General features: G+C 46.2%; 1 protein-coding gene across 2 annotated transcripts in view; it reads left to right on the top strand.

Annotated features, from left to right (window-relative positions):
* LOC109884708 (neuromedin-K receptor-like) overlaps positions 1-23,633 on the top strand; it is a 25,172-nt gene extending 1,539 nt beyond the window's left edge. Inside the window, exons 2-8 of one of the 2 annotated variants that reach the window (XM_031831397.1) lie at positions 882-1,070; positions 3,006-3,156; positions 3,241-3,360; positions 20,473-20,549; positions 21,393-21,566; positions 21,702-22,148; positions 23,513-23,633. In XM_031831397.1, the coding sequence (XP_031687257.1) occupies positions 882-1,070; positions 3,006-3,156; positions 3,241-3,360; positions 20,473-20,549; positions 21,393-21,566; positions 21,702-21,840 (850 nt within the window). In that variant the 3' untranslated portion in view covers positions 21,841-22,148; positions 23,513-23,633. Of the gene's footprint in view, positions 1-881; positions 1,071-3,005; positions 3,157-3,240; positions 3,361-20,472; positions 20,550-21,392; positions 21,567-21,701; positions 22,149-22,232; positions 22,357-23,512 lie in introns of those variants that run through there. The other variant, XM_031831396.1, reaches the window with a different exon arrangement.
* Positions 23,634-24,093: the final 460 nt, after the last annotated feature.

Genomic DNA, 24,093 nt, shown 5'->3' with positions numbered 1-24,093 from the left:
TAGAGGGGGTAGAGAGATGGAGGGGGTAGAGAGATGGAGGGGGTAGAGATATAGAGGGGGTAGAGAGATGGAGGGGGTAGAGAGATGGAGGAGGTAGAGATATGGAGGGGGTAGAGATATGGAGGGGGTAGAGAGATGGAGGGGGTAGAGATATAGAGGGGGTAGAGAGATGGAGGGGGTAGAGAGAGGGGAAGGAAGGGGGCAGGACAGGAACAAGTAAAAGGGGAAAAATAATTGATTCAACCTTGAAACTTTTCCTTGGCCATAGTTTCCTTGACCATAGTTTCCTTGACCATAGTTTCCTTGGCCATAGTTTCCTTGGCCATAGTTTCCTTGGACATTGTTTCCTTGACCATAGTTTCCTTGGCCATAGGGGTCTAGACAAGGATGAGTGGTCCTACTGGTTCTCAAATGCCCCTTGAGATCCTCAGTGGGGGGCAGACAACAACTCACTTCCATCTGGCTGACCTGGACAACCCCTGCCAACCCCTGCCTAGCTTCAGGAGATCCTCGGTGGGGGGGGCGGGGGGGGGGGGGGGACTCGACTGACGATTGTGATGGTAATGCTTTGTGGATAACTTTGGACACAGATTCTACGTTCAGATTCCCTAACCTTCTCCTGAAGTCTGCATTCATACACTCCCCCTCATGGATGTAAAAGGAATGGAGCGGTGAGAGGAATATGTTGGAGACTCCTTCCAGCTGTCCCTGCACCAATCCAATGCTTTTTTAAATGCATGAGGGGTAGTGAACTAGTGCACACTTCTGGTGTCCAAACAAAAACACAAAGCTCCTGATCTAGCAGTATTAGGACCTGTACCCAGAGTTCACCACTGACCTCTAACCCCTGACCTCTCCTTCTGTCACCTCCTGTTACCTAGGTACATGGCCATCATCCACCCACTCAAGCCGCGCCTCTCGGCAACGGTAACCAGGTCTGTGATAGGCTGTATCTGGGGTATGGCCGTGGTACTAGCGTTCCCGCTGTGTTACTACTCAACCACCAGAAAGATTGGACAGAGAACACTGTGTTACGTCTACTGGCCCCGCACTGCACAGGACTCATTCATGTTAGTACCTCACTGCACAGGACTCATTCATGTTAGTACCGCACTGCACAGGACTCATTCATGTTAGTACCTCACTGCACAGGACTCATTCATGTTAGTACCGCACTGCACAGGACTCATTCATGTTAGTACCTCACTGCTGAGGACTCATTCATGTTAGTACCTCACTGCACAGGACTCATTCATGTTAGTACCTCACTGCACAGGACTCATTCATGTTAGTACCTCACTGCACAGGACTCATTCATGTTAGTACCTCACTGCACAGGACTCATTCATGTTAGTACCTCACTGCACAGGACTCATTCATGTTAGTACCTCACTGCACAGGACTCATTCATGTTAGTACCGCACTGCACAGGACTCATTCATGTTAGTACCTCACTGCTCAGGACTCATTCATGTTAGTACCTCACTGCACAGGACTCATTCATGTTAGTACCTCACTGCACAGGACTCATTTATGTTAGTACCTCACTGCACAGGACTCATTCATGTTAGTACCTCACTGCTGAGGACTCATTCATGTTAGTACCTCACTGCACAGGACTCATTCATGTTAGTACCTCACTGCTCAGGACTCATTCATGTTAGTACCTCACTGCACAGGACTCATTCATGTTAGTACCTCACTGCACAGGACTCATTCATGTTAGTACCTCACTGCACAGGACTCATTCATGTTAGTACCTCACTGCACAGGACTCATTCATGTTAGTACCTCACTGCACAGGACTCATTCATGTTAGTACCGCACTGCACAGGACTCATTCATGTTAGTACCTCACTGCACAGGACACATTCATGTTAGTACCTCACTGCTCAGGACTCATTCATGTTAGTACCTCACTGCTCAGGACTCATTCATGTTAGTACGGCACTGCACAGGACCCATTCATGTTAGTACCTCACTGCTCAGGACTCATTCATGTTAGTACCTCACTGCTGAGGACTCATTCATGTTAGTACCTCACTGCACAGGACTCATTCATGTTAGTACCTCACTGCTCAGGACTCATTCATGTTAGTACCTCACTGCACAGGACTCATTCATGTTAGTACCTCACTGCACAGGACTCATTCATGTTAGTACCTCACTGCACAGGACTCATTCATGTTAGTACCTCACTGCACAGGACTCATTCATGTTAGTACCTCACTGCACAGGACTCATTCATGTTAGTACCGCACTGCACAGGACTCATTCATGTTAGTACCTCACTGCACAGGACACATTCATGTTAGTACCTCACTGCTCAGGACTCATTCATGTTAGTACCTCACTGCTCAGGACTCATTCATGTTAGTACGGCACTGCACAGGACCCATTCATGTTAGTACCTCACTGCTCAGGACTCATTCATGTTAGTACCTCACTGCACAGGACTCATTCATGTTAGTACCTCACTGCTCAGGACTCATTCATTTTAGTACCTCACTGCTCAGGACTCATTCATGTTAGTACCGCACTGCACAGGACTCATTCATGTTAGTACCGCACTGCACAGGACTCATTCATGTTAGTACCTCACTGCACAGGACTCATTCATGTTAGTACCTCACTGCACAGGACTCATTCATGTTAGTACCTCACTGCACAGGACTCATTCATGTTAGTACCTCACTGCTCAGGACTCATTCATGTTAGTACCTCACTGCTCAGGACTCATTCATGTTAGTACCTCACTGCTCAGGACTCATTCATGTGTCTAAATAGTTATAGCTTCCTTCCTTCATTTATTCATTTGTCTCTCTGTCTCTCTCCCCCTCTCTCCGTGTCTCTCTCCCCCTCTCTCCCTTTCTCCCTCTCTCTCTATTTCCCTCTCCCCTGTCTTTCTCTCTCTCTCCCTCTCCCCCATCTTTCTCTCTCTCTCCCTCTGTCTCCCTCTCTCTCTTTCTATCTCTCTCTCACTCTCCCTCTGTCTCTCTCTCCAGGTATCATATTATAGTAGCAGTGTTGGTGTATGTGCTGCCTCTAGTGGTGATGGCTGGTACCTACAGTCTGGTGGGTAGGACACTTTGGGGCGGAGAGATACCTGGTGACTCTAAAGATAACTACCATCTACAGATACAAGCCAAGAGGAAGGTACACAGACATAGCCGGACAAAGCTACGCACACACACGGATGGAGACACACACATTGTCTTTATTCGTTTTCCTGTTGTCTAGGTGGTGAAGATGATGATGATTGTGGTGGTAACATTTGCAGTCTGCTGGCTCCCCTACCACCTCTACTTCATGATAACAGGACTCAACAGACAACTGAACAGAGTCAAGTCTATACAACAGGTCAGTCTGTCTGTCTGTAACAGCGCGTAATATGGAAATGTCAATGATTATTGTTATTGTTATTGTACCTGTTGGAGACACTTGACTCATTTGAGCTGTCAGATGGACAGACGTTTATCCGTCCAACAGACTGTTCAACAGAGTCAGGTCCAACAGACTGTTCAACAGAGTAAGGTCCAACAGACTGCTCAACAGAGTCAGGTCAACAGGCTGTTCAACAGAGTCAGGTCGACAGACTGTTCAACAGAGTCAGGTCCAACAGACTGTTCAACAGAGTCAGGTCCAACAGACTGTTCAACAGAGTCAGGTTCAACAGACTGTTCAACAGAGTCAGGTCCAACAGACTGTTCAACAGAGTCAGGTCCAACAGACTGTTCAACAGAGTCAGGTCCAACAGAGTCAGGTCGACAGACTGTTCAACAGAGTCAGGTCAACAGACTGTTCAACAGAGGCAGGTCCAACAGACTGTTCAAAAGAGTCAGGTCCAACAGACTGCTCAACAGAGTCAGAACCAACAGACTGCTCAACAGAGTCAGGTCAACAGACGGTTCAACAGAGTCAGGTCCAACAGACTGTTCAACAGAGTCAGGTCCAACAGACTGTTCAACAGAGTCAGGTCCAACAGACTGCTCAACAGAGTCAGGTCAACAGGCTGTTCAACAGAGTCAGGTCGACAGACTGTTCAACAGAGTCAGGTCGACAGGCTGTTCAACAGAGTCAGGTCGACAGGCTGTTCAACAGAGTCAGGTCCAACAGACTGCTCAACAGAGTCAGGTCCAACAGACTGTTCAACAGAGTCAGGTCCAACAGACTGTTCAACAGAGTCAGGTCAGGTCCAACAGACTGTTCAACAGAGTCAGGTCCAACAGACTGTTCAACAGAGTCAGGTCCAACAGAGTCAGGTCGACAGACTGTTCAACATAGTCAGGTCAACAGACTGTTCAACAGAGGCAGGTCCAACAGACTGTTCAACAGAGTCAGGTCCAACAGACTGTTCAACAGAGTCAGGTCCAACAGATGTTCAACAGAGTCAGGTCCAACAGACTTCAACAGAGTCAGGTCGACAGACTGTTCAACAGAGTCAGGTCCAACAGACTGTTCAACAGAGTCAGGTTCAACAGACTGTTCAACAGAGTCAGGTCCAACAGACTGTTCAACAGAGTCAGGTCAGCTCCAACAGACTGTTCAACAGAGTCAGGTCCAACAGACTGTTCAACAGAGTCAGGTCCAACAGACTGTTCAACAGAGTCAGGTCAACAGACTGTTCAACAGAGTCAGGTCCAACAGACTGTTCAACAGAGTCAGATCCAACAGACTGTTCAACAGAGTCAGGTCCAACAGACTGCTCAACAGAGTCAGAACCAACAGACTGTTCAACAGAGTCAGGTCCAACAGACTGTTCAACAGAGTCAGGTCCAACAGACTGTTCAACAGAGTCAGGTTCAACAGACTATTCAACAGAGTCAGGTCAACAGACTGTTCAACAGAGTCAGGTCGACAGGCTGTTCAACAGAGTCAGGTCGACAGGCTGTTCAACAGAGTCAGGTCCAACAGACTGCTCAACAGAGTCAGGTCCAACAGACTGTTCAACAGAGTCAGGTCCAACAGACTGTTCAACAGAGTCAGGTCAGGTCCAACAGACTGTTCAACAGAGTCAGGTCCAACAGACTGTTCAACAGAGTCAGGTCCAACAGAGTCAGGTCGACAGACTGTTCAACATAGTCAGGTCAACAGACTGTTCAACAGAGGCAGGTCCAACAGACTGTTCAACAGAGTCAGGTCCAACAGACTGTTCAACAGAGTCAGGTCCAACAGACTGTTCAACAGAGTCAGGTCCAACAGACTTCAACAGAGTCAGGTCGACAGACTGTTCAACAGAGTCAGGTCCAACAGACTGTTCAACAGAGTCAGGTTCAACAGACTGTTCAACAGAGTCAGGTCCAACAGACTGTTCAACAGAGTCAGGTCCAACAGACTGTTCAACAGAGTCAGGTCAGCTCCAACAGACTGTTCAACAGAGTCAGGTCCAACAGACTGTTCAACAGAGTCAGGTCCAACAGACTGTTCAACAGAGTCAGGTCAACAGACTGTTCAACAGAGTCAGGTCCAACAGACTGTTCAACAGAGTCAGATCCAACAGACTGTTCAACAGAGTCAGGTCCAACAGACTGCTCAACAGAGTCAGAACCAACAGACTGTTCAACAGAGTCAGGTCCAACAGACTGTTCAACAGAGTCAGGTCCAACAGACTGTTCAACAGAGTCAGGTCCAACAGACTGTTCAACAGAGTCAGGTCCAACAGACTGCTCAACAGAGTCAGGTCAACAGGCTGTTCAACAGAGTCAGGTCCAACAGACTGTTCAACAGAGTCAGGTTCAACAGACTATTCAAAAGAGTCAGGTCCAACAGACTGTTCAACAGAGTCAGGTTCAACAGACTGCTCAACAGAGTCAGGTCAACATGCTGTTCAACGGAGTCAGGTCCAACAGACATTTCAACAGAGTCAGGTCAACAGACTGTTCAACAGAGTCAGGTCCAACAGACTTTTGAACAGGGTCAGGTCCAACAGACTGTTGAACAGAGTCAGGTCCAACAGACTGCTCAACAGAGTCAGGTCCAACAGACTGCTCAACAGAGTAAGGTCAACAGCCTGTTCAACAGAGTCAGGTCAACAGGCTGTTCAACAGTCAGGTCCAACAGACTGTTCAACAGAATCAGGTCGACAGAATGTTCAAAAGAGTCAGGTCGACAGACTGTTCAACAGAGTCAGGTTGACAGGCTGTTCAACAGAGTCAGGTCGACAGGCTGTTCAACAGAGTCAGGTCCAACAGACTGTTCAACAGAGTCAGGTCCAACAGACTGTTCAACAGAGTCAGGTCCAACAGACTGTTCAACAGAGTAAGGTCAGGTCCAACAGACTGTTCAACAGAGTCAGGTCCAACAGACTGTTCAACAGAGTCAGGTCCAACAGACTGTTCAACAGAGTCAGGTCCAACAGACTGTTCAACAGAGTCAGGTCCAACAGACTGTTCAACAGAGTCAGGTCCAACAGACTGTTCAACAGAGTCAGGTCCAACAGAGTCAGGTCGACAGACTGTTCAACAGAGTCAGGTCAACAGACTGTTCAACAGAGGCAGGTCCAACAGACTGTTCAACAGAGTCAGGTCCAACAGACTGTTCAACAGAGTCAGATCCAACAGACTGTTCAACAGAGTCAGATCCAACAGACTGTTCAACAGAGTCAGGTCCAACAGACTGCTCAACAGAGTCAGAACCAACAGACTGCTCAACAGAGTCAGGTCAACAGACTGTTCAACAGAGTCAGGTCAACAGACTGTTCAACAGAGTCAGGTCAACAGACTGTTCAACAGAGTCAGGTCAACAGACTGTTCAACAGAGTCAGGTCAACAGGCTGTTCAACAGAGTCAGGTCCAACAGACTGTTCAACAGAGTCAGGTCCAACAGACTGTTCAACAGAGTCAGGTCCAACAGACTGTTCAACAGAGTCAGGTCCAACATACTGTTCAACAGAGTCAGGTCCAACAGACTGTTCAACAGAGTCAGGTCCAACAGACTTCATCAGAGTCAGGTCGACAGACTTTTCAACAGAGTCAGGTCCAACAGACTGTTCAACAGAGTCAGGTTCAACAGACTGTTCAACAGAGTCAGGTCCAACAGACTGTTCAACAGAGTCAGGTCAGCTCCAACAGACTGTTCAACAGAGTCAGGTCCAACAGACTGTTCAACAGAGTCAGGTCCAACAGACTGTTCAACAGAGTCAGGTCAACAGACTGTTCAACAGAGTCAGGTCCAACAGACTGTTCAACAGAGTCAGGTCCAACAGACTGTTCAACAGAGTCAGGTCAGGTCCAACAGACTGTTCAACAGAGTCAGGTCCAACAGACTGTTCAACAGAGTCAGGTCCAACAGACTGTTCAACAGAGTCAGGTCCAACAGACTGTTCAACAGAGTCAGGTCCAACATAGTCAGGTCGACAGACTGTTCAACATAGTCAGGTCAACAGACTGTTCAACAGAGGCAGGTCCAACAGACTGTTCAACAGAGTCAGGTCCAACAGACTGTTCAACAGAGTCAGGTCCAACAGACTCTTCAACAGAGTCAGGTCCAACAGACTGTTCAACAGAGTCAGGTCCAACAGACTGTTCAACAGAGTCAGGTCCAACAGAGTCAGGTCGACAGACTGTTCAACATAGTCAGGTCAACAGACTGTTCAACAGAGGCAGGTCCAACAGACTGTTCAACAGAGTCAGGTCCAACAGACTGTTCAACAGAGTCAGGTCCAACAGACTGTTCAACAGAGTCAGGTCGACAGGCTGTTCAACAGAGTCAGGTCAACAGGCTGTTCAACAGAGTCAGGTCCAACAGACTGTTCAACAGAGTCAGGTCCAACAGACTGTTCAACAGAGTCAGGTCAGGTCCAACAGACTGTTCAACAGAGTCAGGTCCAACAGACTGTTCAACAGAGTCAGGTCCAACAGACTGTTCAACAGAGTCAGGTCCAACAGAGTCAGGTCGACAGACTGTTCAACAGAGTCAGGTCAACAGACTGTTCAAAAGAGGCAGGTCCAACAGACTGTTCAACAGAGTCAGGTCCAACAGACTGTTCAACAGAGTCAGATCCAACAGACTGTTCAACAGAGTCAGATCCAACAGACTGTTCAACAGAGTCAGGTCCAACAGACTGCTCAACAGAGTCAGAACCAACAGACTGCTCAACAGAGTCAGGTCAACAGACTGTTCAACAGAGTCAGGTCAACAGACTGTTCAACAGAGTCAGGTTCAACAGACTGTTCAACAGAGTCAGGTCAACAGACTGTTCAACAGAGTCAGGTAAACAGACTGTTCAACAGAGTCAGGTCAACAGGCTGTTCAACAGAGTCAGGTCCAACAGACTGTTCAACAGAGTCAGGTCCAACAGACTGTTCAACAGAGTCAGGTCCAACAGACTGTTCAACAGAGTCAGGTCCAACAGACTGTTCAACAGAGTCAGGTCCAACAGACTGTTCAACAGAGTCAGGTCCAACAGACTTCAACAGAGTCAGGTCGACAGACTGTTCAACAGAGTCAGGTCCAACAGACTGTTCAACAGAGTCAGGTTCAACAGACTGTTCAACAGAGTCAGGTCCAACAGACTGTTCAACAGAGTCAGGTCCAACATACTGTTCAACAGAGTCAGGTCCAACAGACTGTTCAACAGAGTCAGGTCCAACAGACTTCAACAGAGTCAGGTCGACAGACTGTTCAACAGAGTCAGGTCCAACAGACTGTTCAACAGAGTCAGGTTCAACAGACTGTTCAACAGAGTCAGGTCCAACAGACTGTTCAACAGAGTCAGGTCAGCTCCAACAGACTGTTCAACAGAGTCAGGTCCAACAGACTGTTCAACAGAGTCAGGTCCAACAGACTGTTCAACAGAGTCAGGTCCAACAGAGTCAGGTCGACAGACTGTTCAACAGAGTCAGGTCAACAGACTGTTCAAAAGAGGCAGGTCCAACAGACTGTTCAACAGAGTCAGGTCCAACAGACTGTTCAACAGAGTCAGATCCAACAGACTGTTCAACAGAGTCAGATCCAACAGACTGTTCAACAGAGTCAGGTCCAACAGACTGCTCAACAGAGTCAGAACCAACAGACTGCTCAACAGAGTCAGGTCAACAGACTGTTCAACAGAGTCAGGTCAACAGACTGTTCAACAGAGTCAGGTTCAACAGACTGTTCAACAGAGTCAGGTCAACAGACTGTTCAACAGAGTCAGGTAAACAGACTGTTCAACAGAGTCAGGTCAACAGGCTGTTCAACAGAGTCAGGTCCAACAGACTGTTCAACAGAGTCAGGTCCAACAGACTGTTCAACAGAGTCAGGTCCAACAGACTGTTCAACAGAGTCAGGTCCAACAGACTGTTCAACAGAGTCAGGTCCAACAGACTGTTCAACAGAGTCAGGTTCAACAGACTGTTCAACAGAGTCAGGTCCAACAGACTGTTCAACAGAGTCAGGTCCAACATACTGTTCAACAGAGTCAGGTCCAACAGACTGTTCAACAGAGTCAGGTCCAACAGACTTCAACAGAGTCAGGTCGACAGACTGTTCAACAGAGTCAGGTCCAACAGACTGTTCAACAGAGTCAGGTTCAACAGACTGTTCAACAGAGTCAGGTCCAACAGACTGTTCAACAGAGTCAGGTCAGCTCCAACAGACTGTTCAACAGAGTCAGGTCCAACAGACTGTTCAACAGAGTCAGGTCCAACGGACTGTTCAACAGAGTCAGGTCAACAGACTGTTCAACAGAGTCAGGTCCAACAGACTGTTCAACAGAGTCAGGTCCAACAGACTGTTCAACAGAGTCAGGTCAGGTCCAACAGACTGTTCAACAGAGTCAGGTCCAACAGACTGTTCAACAGAGTCAGGTCCAACAGACTGTTCAACAGAGTCAGGTCCAACAGACTGTTCAACAGAGTCAGGTCCAACATAGTCAGGTCGACAGACTGTTCAACATAGTCAGGTCAACAGACTGTTCAACAGAGGCAGGTCCAACAGACTGTTCAACAGAGTCAGGTCCAACAGACTGTTCAACAGAGTCAGGTCCAACAGACTGTTCAACAGAGTCAGGTCCAACAGACTGTTCAACAGAGTCAGGTCCAACAGACTGTTCAACAGAGTCAGGTCCAACAGAGTCAGGTCGACAGACTGTTCAACATAGTCAGGTCAACAGACTGTTCAACAGAGGCAGGTCCAACAGACTGTTCAACAGAGTCAGGTCCAACAGACTGTTCAACAGAGTCAGGTCCAACAGACTGTTCAACAGAGTCAGGTCCAACAGACTGTTCAACAGAGTCAGGTCGACAGGCTGTTCAACAGAGTCAGGTCAACAGGCTGTTCAACAGAGTCAGGTCCAACAGACTGTTCAACAGAGTCAGGTCCAACAGACTGTTCAACAGAGTCAGAACCAACAGACTGCTCAACAGAGTCAGGTCCAACAGACTGTTCAACAGAGTCAGGTCCAACAGACTGTTCAACAGAGTCAGGTCCAACAGACTGTTCAACAGAGTCAGGTCGACAGGCTGTTCAACAGAGTCAGGTCGACAGGCTGTTCAACAGAGTCAGGTCCAACAGACTGCTCAACAGAGTCAGGTCCAACAGACTGTTCAACAGAGTCAGGTCCAACAGACTGTTCAACAGAGTCAGGTCAGGTCCAACAGACTGTTCAACAGAGTCAGGTCCAACAGACTGTTCAACAGAGTCAGGTCCAACAGACTGTTCAACAGAGTCAGGTCCAACAGACTGTTCAACAGAGTCAGGTCCAACAGAGTCAGGTCGACAGACTGTTCAACAGAGTCAGGTCAATAGACTGTTCAACAGAGGCAGGTCCAACAGACTGTTCAACAGAGTCAGGTCCAACAGACTGTTCAACAGAGTCAGATCCAACAGACTGTTCAACAGCGTCAGATCCAACAGACTGTTCAACAGAGTCAGGTCCAACAGACTGCTCAACAGAGTCAGAACCAACAGACTGCTCAACAGAGTCAGGTCAACAGACTGTTCAACAGAGTCAGGTCAACAGACTGTTCAACAGAGTCAGGTCAACAGACTGTTCAACAGAGTCAGGTCAACAGACTGTTCAACAGAGTCAGGTCTACAGGCTGTTCAACAGAGTCAGGTCCAACAGACTGTTCAACAGAGTCAGGTCCAACAGACTGTTCAACAGAGTCAGGTCCAACAGACTGTTCAACAGAGTCAGGTCCAACAGACTGTTCAACAGAGTCAGGTCAACAGCCTGTTCAACAGAGTCAGGTCCAACAGACTTCAACAGAGTCAGGTCGACAGACTGTTCAATAGAGTCAGGTCCAACAGACTGTTCAACAGAGTCAGGTTCAACAGACTGTTCAACAGAGTCAGGTCCAACAGACTGTTCAACAGAGTCAGGTCCAACATACTGTTCAACAGAGTCAGGTCCAACAGACTGTTCAACAGAGTCAGGTCCAACAGACTTCAACAGAGTCAGGTCGACAGACTGTTCAACAGAGTCAGGTCCAACAGACTGTTCAACAGAGTCAGGTTCAACAGACTGTTCAACAGAGTCAGGTCCAACAGACTGTTCAACAGAGTCAGGTCAGCTCCAACAGACTGTTCAACAGAGTCAGGTCCAACAGACTGTTCAACAGAGTCAGGTCCAACAGACTGTTCAACAGAGTCAGGTCAACAGACTGTTCAACAGAGTCAGGTCCAACAGACTGTTCAACAGAGTCAGGTCCAACAGACTGTTCAACAGAGTCAGGTCAGGTCCAACAGACTGTTCAACAGAGTCAGGTCCAACAGACTGTTCAACAGAGTCAGGTCCAACAGACTGTTCAACAGAGTCAGGTCCAACAGAGTCAGGTCGACAGACTGTTCAACATAGTCAGGTCAACAGACTGTTCAACAGAGGCAGGTTCAACAGACTGTTCAACAGAGTCAGGTCCAACAGACTGTTCAACAGAGTCAGGTCAGCTCCAACAGACTGTTCAACAGAGTCAGGTCCAACAGACTGTTCAACAGAGTCAGGTCCAACAGACTGTTCAACAGAGTCAGGTCAACAGACTGTTCAACAGAGTCAGGTCCAACAGACTGTTCAACAGAGTCAGGTCCAACAGACTGTTCAACAGAGTCAGGTCAGGTCCAACAGACTGTTCAACAGAGTCAGGTCCAACAGACTGTTCAACAGAGTCAGGTCCAACAGACTGTTCAACAGAGTCAGGTCCAACAGACTGTTCAACAGAGTCAGGTCCAACATAGTCAGGTCGACAGACTGTTCAACATAGTCAGGTCAACAGACTGTTCAACAGAGGCAGGTCCAACAGACTGTTCAACAGAGTCAGGTACAACAGACTTCAACAGAGTCAGGTCGACAGACTGTTCAACAGAGTCAGGTCCAACAGACTGTTCAACAGAGTCAGGTTCAACAGACTGTTCAACAGAGTCAGGTCCAACAGACTGTTCAACAGAGTCAGGTCAGCTCCAACAGACTGTTCAACAGAGTCAGGTCCAACAGACTGTTCAACAGAGTCAGGTCCAACAGACTGATCAACAGAGTCAGGTCAACAGACTGTTCAACAGAGTCAGGTCCAACAGACTGTTCAACAGAGTCAGGTCCAACAGACTGTTCAACAGAGTCAGGTCAGGTCCAACAGACTGTTCAACAGAGTCAGGTCCAACAGACTGTTCAACAGAGTCAGGTCCAACAGACTGTTCAACAGAGTCAGGTCCAACATAGTCAGGTCGACAGACTGTTCAACATAGTCAGGTCAACAGACTGTTCAACAGAGGCAGGTCCAACAGACTGTTCAACAGAGTCAGGTCCAACAGACTGTTCAACAGAGTCAGGTCCAACAGACTGTTCAACAGAGTCAGGTCCAACAGACTGTTCAACAGAGTCAGGTCCAACAGACTGTTCAACAGAGTCAGGTCAGGTCCAACAGACTGTTCAACAGAGTCAGGTCCAACAGACTGTTCAACAGAGTCAGGTCCAACAGACTGTTCAACAGAGTCAGGTCCAACAGACTGTTCAACAGAGTCAGGTCCAACAGAGTCAGGTCGACAGACTGTTCAACAGAGTCAGGTCAATAGACTGTTCAACAGAGGCAGGTCCAACAGACTGTTCAACAGAGTCAGGTCCAACAGACTGTTCAACAGAGTCAGATCCAACAGACTGTTCAACAGAGTCAGATCCAACAGACTGTTCAACAGAGTCAGGTCCAACAGACTGCTCAACAGAGTCAGAACCAACAGACTGCTCAACAGAGTCAGGTCAACAGACTGTTCAACAGAGTCAGGTCAACAGACTGTTCAACAGAGTCAGGTCAACAGACTGTTCAACAGAGTCAGGTCAATAGACTGTTCAACAGAGTCAGGTCAACAGGCTGTTCAACAGAGTCAGGTCCAACAGACTGTTCAACAGAGTCAGGTCCAACAGACTGTTCAACAGAGTCAGGTCCAACAGACTGTTCAACAGAGTCAGGTCCAACAGACTGTTCAACAGAGTCAGGTCCAACAGCCTGTTCAACAGAGTCAGGTCCAACAGACTTCAACAGAGTCAGGTCGACAGACTGTTCAATAGAGTCAGGTCCAACAGACTGTTCAACAGAGTCAGGTTCAACAGACTGTTCAACAGAGTCAGGTCCAACAGACTGTTCAACAGAGTCAGGTCCAACATACTGTTCAACAGAGTCAGGTCCAACAGACTGTTCAACAGAGTCAGGTCCAACAGACTTCAACAGAGTCAGGTCGACAGACTGTTCAACAGAGTCAGGTCCAACAGACTGTTCAACAGAGTCAGGTTCAACAGACTGTTCAACAGAGTCAGGTCCAACAGACTGTTCAACAGAGTCAGGTCAGCTCCAACAGACTGTTCAACAGAGTCAGGTCCAACAGACTGTTCAACAGAGTCAGGTCCAACAGACTGTTCAACAGAGTCAGGTCAACAGACTGTTCAACAGAGTCAGGTCCAACAGACTGTTCAACAGAGTCAGGTCCAACAGACTGTTCAACAGAGTCAGGTCAGGTCCAACAGACTGTTCAACAGAGTCAGGTCCAACAGACTGTTCAACAGAGTCAGGTCCAACAGACTGTTCAACAGAGTCAGGTCCAACAGAGTCAGGTCGACAGACTGTTCAACATAGTCAGGTCAACAGACTGTTCAACAGAGGCAGGTTCAACAGACTGTTCAACAGAGTCAGGTCCAACAGACTGTTCAACAGAGTCAGGTCAGCTCCAACAGACTGTTCAACAGAGTCAGGTCCAACAGACTGTTCAACAGAGTCAGGTCCAACAGACTGTTCAACAGAGTCAGGTCAACAGACTGTTCAACAGAGTCAGGTCCAACAGACTGTTCAACAGAGTCAGGTACAACAGACTGTTCAACAGAGTCAGGTCAGGTCCAACAGACTGTTCAACAGAGTCAGGTCCAACAGACTGTTCAACAGAGTCAGGTCCAACAGACTGTTCAACAGAGTCAGGTCCAACATAGTCAGGTCGACAGACTGTTCAACATAGTCAGGTCAACAGACTGTTCAACAGAGGCAGGTCCAACAGACTGTTCAACAGAGTCAGGTCCAACAGACTTCAACAGAGTCAGGTCGACAGACTGTTCAACAGAGTCAGGTCCAACAGACTGTTCAACAGAGTCAGGTTCAACAGACTGTTCAACAGAGTCAGGTCCAACAGACTGTTCAACAGAGTCAGGTCAGCTCCAACAGACTGTTCAACAGAGTCAGGTCCAACAGACTGTTCAACAGAGTCAGGTCCAACAGACTGTTCAACAGAGTCAGGTCAACAGACTGTTCAACAGAGTCAGGTCCAACAGACTGTTCAACAGAGTCAGGTCCAACAGACTGTTCAACAGAGTCAGGTCAGGTCCAACAGACTGTTCAACAGAGTCAGGTCCAACAGACTGTTCAACAGAGTCAGGTCCAACAGACTGTTCAACAGAGTCAGGTCCAACATAGTCAGGTCGACAGACTGTTCAACATAGTCAGGTCAACAGACTGTTCAACAGAGGCAGGTCCAACAGACTGTTCAACAGAGTCAGGTCCAACAGACTGTTCAACAGAGTCAGGTCCAACAGACTGTTCAACAGAGTCAGGTCCAACAGACTGTTCAACAGAGTCAGGTCCAACAGACTGTTCAACAGAGTCAGGTCCAACAGAGTCAGGTCGACAGACTGTTCAACATAGTCAGGTCAACAGACTGTTCAACAGAGGCAGGTCCAACAGACTGTTCAACAGAGTCAGGTCCAACAGACTGTTCAACAGAGTCAGGTCCAACAGACTGTTCAACAGAGTCAGGTCCAACAGACTGTTCAACAGAGTCAGGTCCAACAGACTGTTCAACAGAGTCAGGTCCAACAGACTGTTCAACAGAGTCAGGTCGACAGGCTGTTCAACATAGTCAGGTCAACAGGCTGTTCAACAGAGTCAGGTCCAACAGACTGTTCAACAGAGTCAGGTCCAACAGACTGTTCAACAGAGTCAGAACCAACAGACTGCTCAACAGAGTCAGGTCCAACAGACTGTTCAACAGAGTCAGGTCCAACAGACTGTTCAACAGAGTCAGGTCGACAGGCTGTTCAACAGAGTCAGATCGACAGGCTGTTCAACAGAGTCAGGTCCAACAGACTGCTCAACAGAGTCAGGTCCAACAGACTGTTCAACAGAGTCAGGTCCAACAGACTGTTCAACAGAGTCAGGTCAGGTCCAACAGACTGTTCAACAGAGTCAGGTCCAACAGACTGTTCAACAGAGTCAGGTCCAACAGACTGTTCAACAGAGTCAGGTCCAACAGACTGTTCAACAGAGTCAGGTCCAACAGAGTCAGGTCGACAGACTGTTCAACAGAGTCAGGTCAACAGACTGTTCAACAGAGGCAGGTCCAACAGACTGTTCAACAGAGTCAGGTCCAACAGACTGTTCAACAGAGTCAGATCCAACAGACTGTTCAACAGAGTCAGGTCCAACAGACTGCTCAACAGAGTCAGAACCAACAGACTGCTCAACAGAGTCAGGTCAACAGACTGTTCAACAGAGTCAGGTCAACAGACTGTTCAACAGAGTCAGGTCAACAGACTGTTCAACAGAGTCAGGTCAACAGACTGTTCAACAGAGTCAGGTCAACAGACTGTTCAACAGAGTCAGGTCAACAGGCTGTTCAACAGAGTCAGGTCCAACAGACTGTTCAACAGAGTCTGGTCCAACAGACTGTTCAACAGAGTCAGGTCCAACAGACTGTTCAACAGAGTCAGGTCCAACAGACTGTTCAACAGAGTCAGGTCCAACAGACTGTTCAGAGTCAGGTCCAACAGACTTCAACAGAGTCAGTTCGACAGACTGTTCAACAGAGTCAGGTCCAACAGACTGTTCAACAGAGTCAGGTTCAACAGACTGTTCAACAGAGTCAGGTCCAACAGACTGTTCAACAGAGTCAGGTCCAACAGACTGTTCAACAGAGTCAGGTCCAACAGACTGTTCAACAAAGTCAGGTCAACAGACTGTTCAACATAGTCAGGTCAACAGACTGTTCAACAGAGTCAGGTCCAACAGACTGTTCAACAGAGTCAGGTCCAACAGACTGTTCAACAGAGTCAGGTCAGCTCCAACAGACTGTTCAACAGAGTCAGGTCCAACAGACTGTTCAACAGAGTCAGGTCCAACAGACTGTTCAACAGAGTCAGGTCAACAGACTGTTCAACAGAGTCAGGTCAACAGGTGCAATAAGGCCAAGCAGCCTCCTAACCTGGGTGAACAAAATATACCGTCCTCTTTATGTTGGAGAATGTGCTGCAGATCAAACTGGGTGAACTTCGTTCCTATCAACCAGACCAGCAGAACTATAATATCTAATACCCTGTTTCTCAGAGTCGTGGCTGAACAAGGACATAGATGGTATACACAGAGTATACCACACATCAGAAACACCTTCCTAATATTCAGTTGCCCTCATATTGCCCTCAGAACAGCCTCAAACCAAACCAAAATCAAATCAAATAGTTTTTGTCACGTGCACAGAATAATGCTATTTGTAGGCGCATAGACTCCAGAACGTGCCGGAAGCGTTCCACAGGGATGCTGGCCCATGTTGACTCCAGGGATGCTGGCCCATGTTGACTCCAGGGATGCTGGCCCATGTTGACTCCAGGGATGCTGGCCCATGTTGACTCCAGGGATGCTGGCCCATGTTGACTCCAAAGCTTCCCATTGTTGTGTCAAGTTAGCTGGATGTCGATTGGGTGGTTGACCATTCTTGATTCACACAGGAAACTGTTGAGCGTGAAAAACCCAGGACTGTTGCAGTTATTGACACAAACCAGTGCGCCTGGCACCTACTACCATACCCCATTCAAAGGCATTTAAATATTTGTCTTGCCCGTTCACCCTCTGAATGGCTTTCATACACAATCCATGTCTCAACACTTAAATTTCTTTTTTTAACCTGTCTCTTCCCCTTCATCTACACTGACTGAAGTGGATTTAACAAGTGACATCAATACGGGATCATAGCTTTCACCTGGATTCACCCGGTCAGTCTCATGGAAAGAGCAGGTGTTCTTAATGTTTTGTATACTCAGTGTATATCTCAAAGATTTCTCCATCGTGCAGACCAGACGGCAGCCTCAGGTAAGGGGTGTGTCTCTTTATCAATAACAGCTGATGCTCGAAATCTAATATTAAACAAGTCTCGAGGTATTGCTCACCTGAGGTAGAGTACCTCATGATAAGCTGTAGACCACACTATGTACCAAGAGAGTTTTCATCTATATTTTTCTTAGTTGTCTATTTACCACCACAAACTGATGCTGGCACTAAGACCAGACTCAACCAGCTGTATAAGGCCATAAGTAAACAAGAAAGTGCTCATTCAGAGGCGGCGCTCCTAGTGGCCGGGGACTTTTAATGCAGGGAAACTTAAATCCGTTTTACCAGTTTTTTTTACCATTTTTACCTGTGCAACTAGAGGTGAAAAAACTCTAGACCACCGTGCTTCTACACCTGCATTGCTTGCTGTTTGGAGTTTTAGGCTGGGTTTCTGTACAGCACTTTGAGATATCAGCTGATGTACGAAGGGCTATATAAATACATTTGATTTGATTTACTCCACACACAGAAACACATACAAAGCTCTCACTCGCCCTCCATTTGGCAAATCTAACCATAACTCTATCCTCATGATTGCTGCTTACAAGAGAACAGGAAGTACCAATGACCCGCTCAATGCGGAAGTGGTCTGTTGAAGCGTATGATAAGCTACCGGACTTTTTCGCTAGCACAGATGGCTTTGAGGAATTTACCACATCAGTCTTAAACTTCTTGAATACATGGGTCGACGACTATGTACCCACAGTGATCGTACGTACATATCCCAACCAGAACCAATGTGGAGGCTATATACAGGGGGCACCGGTACAGAGTCAATGTGGAGGCTATATACAGAGGATACCGGTACTACATCAATGTGGAGGCTATATACAGAGGATACCGGTACAGAGTCAATGTGGAGGCTATATACAGGGGGCACCGGTGTCGAGGTAATTGAGTTGTTATGTACATGTAGGTAGAGTTATTAAAGTGACTATGCATCGATAATAACAGTAGCAGCAGTGTGAGGGGGGGGGGGGGGGGCAATGCAAATAGTCTGGGTAGCCATTTGAATAGATTTTCAGGATTCTTATGGCTTGGGGGGTAGAAGCTGTTTAGAAGCCTCTTGAACCTAGACTTGGCGCTCCGGTACCGCTTGCCGTGCGGTAGCAGAGAGAACAGTCTATGACTAGGGTGGCTGGAGTCTGATAATTCTTAGGGCCTTCCTCTGACACCGCCTGGTATAGAGGTCCTGGATGGCAGGAAGCTTGGCCCCAGTAATGTATTGGGCCGTACGCACCACCCTCTGTAGCGCCTTGCGGTCGGAGGCCGAGTAGTTGCCATACCAGGCAGTGACGTTCTCAATGGTGCAGTTGTAGAATCTTTTGAGGATCTGAGGACCCATGCCAAATGTTTTCAGTCTCGTGAGGGGGAATAGGTGTTGTCGTGCCCTCTTCATGACTGTCTCGGTGTGCTTGGACCATGAAGAAGGCATAACAACATTTCTTCCCTTTTCAGGAGTCTGAAAACATGTGCCAGCTGTGTCTGTGAAAGCATGTTGGTATGGCAACTGCTTGACATCTGGCTGCAATGTGCTAAAGAGGGTAGGCCCAGTACATCACTGTGGCATAGCTCCCTGCCATCCAAGATGGGGGAAGGCCCTAAAAATGGTAAAATACTCCAGCCACCCAAGTCTGTTCTCTCTGCTACCGCACGACCAGGAGTACTGATACGGTATGGAGTATGGAAGACCAGGAGTACTGATACAGTATGGAGTATGGAAGACCAGGAGTACTGATACGGTATGGAGTATGGAAGACCAGGAGTACTGATACGGTATGGAGTATGGAAGACCAGGAGTACTGATACGGTATGGAAGTATGGAGCCAACAGGAGCCTTACCAGCTTCTAAATAGTTAGTTAATTAGTTACTTAGTTAAATAGTTAGTCTATTTGGATAACTATTTAAGTAACCGGACTATCTACATTGACATGATGCTACTGTCTCTGTCACTTTATTCCTAGTTATATGTACATATACACCTCAATTACCTCGGACCCCTGCATATGGACTGGTACCCTGGTTATTATAACCTAGTTATCATTACACAGTACTGGTACACTGTGTATATAGCCTAGTTATCGTTACTCAGTACTGGTACCCTGTGTATATAACATAGTTATCATTACTCAGTACTAGTACCCTGTGTATATAACCTAGTTATCATTACTCAGTACTGGTACCCTGTGTATATAGCCTAGTTATCATTACTCAGTACTAGTACCCTGTGTATATAACCTAGTTATCATTACTCAGTACTGGTACCCTGTGTATATAACCTAGTTATCATTACTCAGTACTGGTACCCTGTGTATATAACCTAGTTATCATTACCCTGTACTGGTACCCTGTGTATATAACCTAGTTATCATTACTCAGTACTGGTACCCTGTGTATATAACCTAGTTATCATTACCCAGTACTGGTACCATGTGTATATAACCTAGTTATCATTACTCATTGACTCAGTACTGGTACCCTGTGTATATAACCTAGTTATCATTACCCAGTACTGGTACCCTGTGTATATAACCTAGTTATCATTACTCAGTACTGGTACCCTGTGTATATAACCTAGTTATCATTACCCAGTACTGGTACCCTGTGTATATAACCTAGTTATCAGTACTGGTACCCTGTGTATATAACCTAGTTATAATTACCCATTTGTGTATTTATTCCTCATGTTATTATCTTTTTATTATTTTAAAATTGTATTTTTCTCTGCGTTGTTGGGCAGGACCCATAACTAAGCATTTAACTGTTACTCTACACCTGTTGTTTACCAAGCATGTGACATGTGATTTAATAGAACATTGGAGGTGCCGGTACTCAGTACCGTTGTGTTCCGGCCCAATTCAACCTCTGATTATCTATATAGTCATTACTAATGTTTAGCATTAATTATAAATTATTCTCATCCAACAGGTGTATCTATCAGTGTTGTGGCTGGCTATGAGCTCCACCATGTACAACCCTGTCATCTACTGCTGTCTCAATAGCAGGTAGGAGCTAGGAACACACACCATGTACAACCCTGTCATCTACTGCTGTCTCAATAGCAGGTAGGAGCTAGGAACACACACCATGCACAACCCTGTCATCTGCTGCTGTCTCAATAGCAGGTAGGAGCTAGGAACACACACCATGTACAACCCTGTCATCTACTGCTGTCTCAATAGCAGGTAGGAGCTAGGAACACACACCATGTACAACCCTGTCATCTACTGCTGTCTCAATAGCAGGTAGGAGCTAGGAACACACACCATTACAACCCTGTCATCTACTGCTGTCTCAATAGCAGGTAGGAGCTAGGAACACACACCATGTACAACCCTGTCATCTGCTGCTTTCTCAATAGCAGGTTCCGTGCAGGGTTTAAGAGGTACAATGTGTTTATATGCGTAGGTTCCGTGCAGGGTTTAAGAGGTACAATGTGTTTATGTGCGTAGGTTCCGTGCAGAGTTTAAGAGGTACAATGTGTTTATGTGCGTAGGTTCCGTGCAGGGTTTAAGAGGTACAATGTGTTTATGTGCGTAGGTTCCGTGCAGGGTTTAAGAGGTACAATGTGTTTATGTGCGTAGGTTCCGTGCAGGGTTTAAGAGGTACAATGTGTTTATGTGCGTAGGTTCCGTGCAGGGTTTAAGAGGTACAATGTGTTTATGTGCGTAGGTTCCGTGCAGGGTTTAAGAGGTACAATGTGTTTATGTGCGTAGGTTCCGTGCAGGGTTTAAGAGGTACAATGTGTTTATGTGCGTAGGTTCCGTGCAGGATTTAAGAGGTACAATGTGTTTATGTGCGTAGGTTCCGTGCAGGGTTTAAGAGGTACAATGTGTTCATGTGCGTAGGTTCCGTGCAGGGTTTAAGCGTGCAATGCGCTGCTGTCCGTTTGTCCGTCTGTCTGAATACGACCAGATGGAACTACATAGCGCCCGTTTCCATGCCAACAGACAGAGCAGCATCTACACCCTGAGCCGCTTCGAGTCCTGCTCCGCCGACCCACACAACGACCGCAGCGACAGGTACCGTAGCAGTGTGTGTGTGTGTGTGTGTGTGTGTGTGTGTGTCTGTGTGTGTGTGTGTGTGGGTTCTGCGTCATGTTTTATGTTTCTTCAAAAACAGACCATAATGCATTTCTTCATCTTCTTCTCCGCCAGGAGGAGGAGTCAGGGTGGTCGTCATGGTAGCATCGCACACAATGGGGTGAATCGTCACGGAACCCGACATACACTCCTGACACACGCCAGTTACCACGGCAACCCCCGAGGGTCCACCTCCGCCACGGAGCTCACCTGAGAGGTTTGGACTTGAGACGAAGCGAACACACAAACATACACACAATTACTGAAACACACACCCCTACTGAAACACACACACACACCCCTACTGAAACACACACACACCCTTATTGAAACACAAACAAACACACCTGGATTCCATAACATATAGGAATTCCCATTTCTGTTCCATACCAATAAGTAACTTGTAACCAGGTCTGTTCTGTCAGTTATATAGTCAGTTAACCTTCTGTTCTGTCAGTTATATAGTCAGTTAACCTTCTGTTCTGTCAGTTAAATAGTCAGTTAAACCTTCTGTTCTGTCAGGTATATAGTCAGTTAACCCTTCTGTCAGGTATATAGTCAGTTAACCCTTCTGTCAGTTATATAGTCAGTTAACCCTTCTGTCAGGTATATAGTCAGTTAACCCTTCTGTCAGTTATATAGTCAGTTAAACCTTCTGTTCTGTCAGGTATATAGTCAGTTAACCCTTCTGTTCTGTCAGGTATATAGTCAGTTAAACCTTCTGTTCTGTCAGGTATATAGTCAGTTAAACCTTCTGTTCTGTCAGGTATATAGTCAGTTAAACCTTCTGTTCTGTCAGGTATATAGTCAGTTAACCCTTCTGTTCTGTCAGGTATATAGTCAGCTAACGCTTCTGTTCTGTCAGGTATATAGTCAGTTAACCCTTCTGTCAGGTATATAGTCAGTTAACCCTTCTGTCAGTTATATAGTCAGTTAAACCTTCTGTTCTGTTAGTAATATAGTCAGTTAAACCTTCTGTTCTGTTAGTAATATAGTCAGTTAAACCTTCTGTTCTGTTAGTAATATAGTCAGTTAAACCTTCTGTTCTGTCAGTTATATAGTCAGTTAAACCTTCTGTTCTGTCAGTTATATAGTCAGTTAAACCTTCTGTCAGTTATATAGTCAGTTAAACCTTCTGTTCTGTTAGTTATATAGTCAGTTAAACCTTCTGTTCTGTTAGTTATATAGTCAGTTAAACCTTCTGTTCTGTCAGTTATATAGTCAGTTAAACCTTCTGTCAGTTATATAGTCAGTTAAACCTTCTGTTCTGTCAGTTATATAGTCAGTTAAACCTTCTGTTCTGTTAGTTATATAGTCAGTTAAACCTTCTGTTCTGTCAGTTATATAGTCAGTTAAACCTTCTGTTCTGTTAGTTATATAGTCAGTTAACCCTTCTGTTCTGTCAGGTATATAGTCAGTTAAACCTTCTGTTCTGTCAGGTATATAGTCAGCTAACCCTTCTGTTCTGTCAGTTATATAGTCAGTTAACCCTTCTGTCAGTTATATAGTCAGTTAAACCTTCTGATCTGTCAGTTATATGGTCAGTTAAACCTTCTGTTCTGTTAGTTATATAGTCAGTTAAACCTTCTGTTCTGTCAGTTATATAGTCAGTTAAACCTTCTGTTCTGTCAGTTATATAGTCAGTTAAATCTTCTGTTCTGTCAGGTATATAGTCGGTTAAACCTTCTGTTCTGTCAGGTATATAGTCAGTTAACCCTTCTGCCAGTTATATAGTCAGTTAAACCTTCTGATCTGTCAGTTATATGGTCAGTTAAACCTTCTGTTCTGTTAGTTATATAGTCAGTTAAACCTTCTGTTCTGTCAGTTATATAGTCAGTTAAACCTTCTGTTCTGTCAGTTATATAGTCAGTTAACCCTTCTGTCAGGTATATAGTCAGTTAACCCTTCTGTTCTGTCAGTTATATAGTCAGTTAAACCTTCTGTTCTGTCAGTTATATAGTCAGTTAACCCTTCTGTCAGTTATATAGTCAGTTAAACCTTCTGTTCTGTCAGTTATATAGTCAGTTAAACCTTCTGATCTGTCAGTTATATAGTCAGTTAAACCTTCTGTTCTGTCAGGTTTATAGTCAGTTAACCTTCTGTTCTGTCAGTTATATAGTCAGTTAAACCTTCTGTTCTGTCAGGTATATAGTCAGTTAAACCTTCTGTTCTGTCAGGTATATAGTCAGTTAAACCTTCTGTTCTGTCAGGTATATAGTCAGTTAAACCTTCTGTTCTGTCAGTTATATAATCAGTTAAACCTTCTGTTCTGTCAGTTATATAGTCAGTTAAACCTTCTGTCAGGTATATAGTCAGTTAAACCTTCTGTTCTGTAAGTTATATAGTCAGTTAAACCTTCTGTTCTGTCAGTTATATAGTCAGTTAACCCTTCTGTCAGTTATATAGTCAGTTAAACCTTCTGTTCTGTCAGTTATATAGTCAGTTAAACCTTCTGTTCTGTCAGTTA

Source organism: Oncorhynchus kisutch, linkage group LG9, assembly GCF_002021735.2.
Source record: "Oncorhynchus kisutch isolate 150728-3 linkage group LG9, Okis_V2, whole genome shotgun sequence".
In the NCBI taxonomy this organism is placed as follows: Eukaryota; Metazoa; Chordata; class Actinopteri; order Salmoniformes; family Salmonidae; genus Oncorhynchus; species Oncorhynchus kisutch.
The sequence above is the reverse complement of the archived record's forward strand: the minus strand, read 5'-3'. Positions and strand labels throughout refer to the sequence as shown.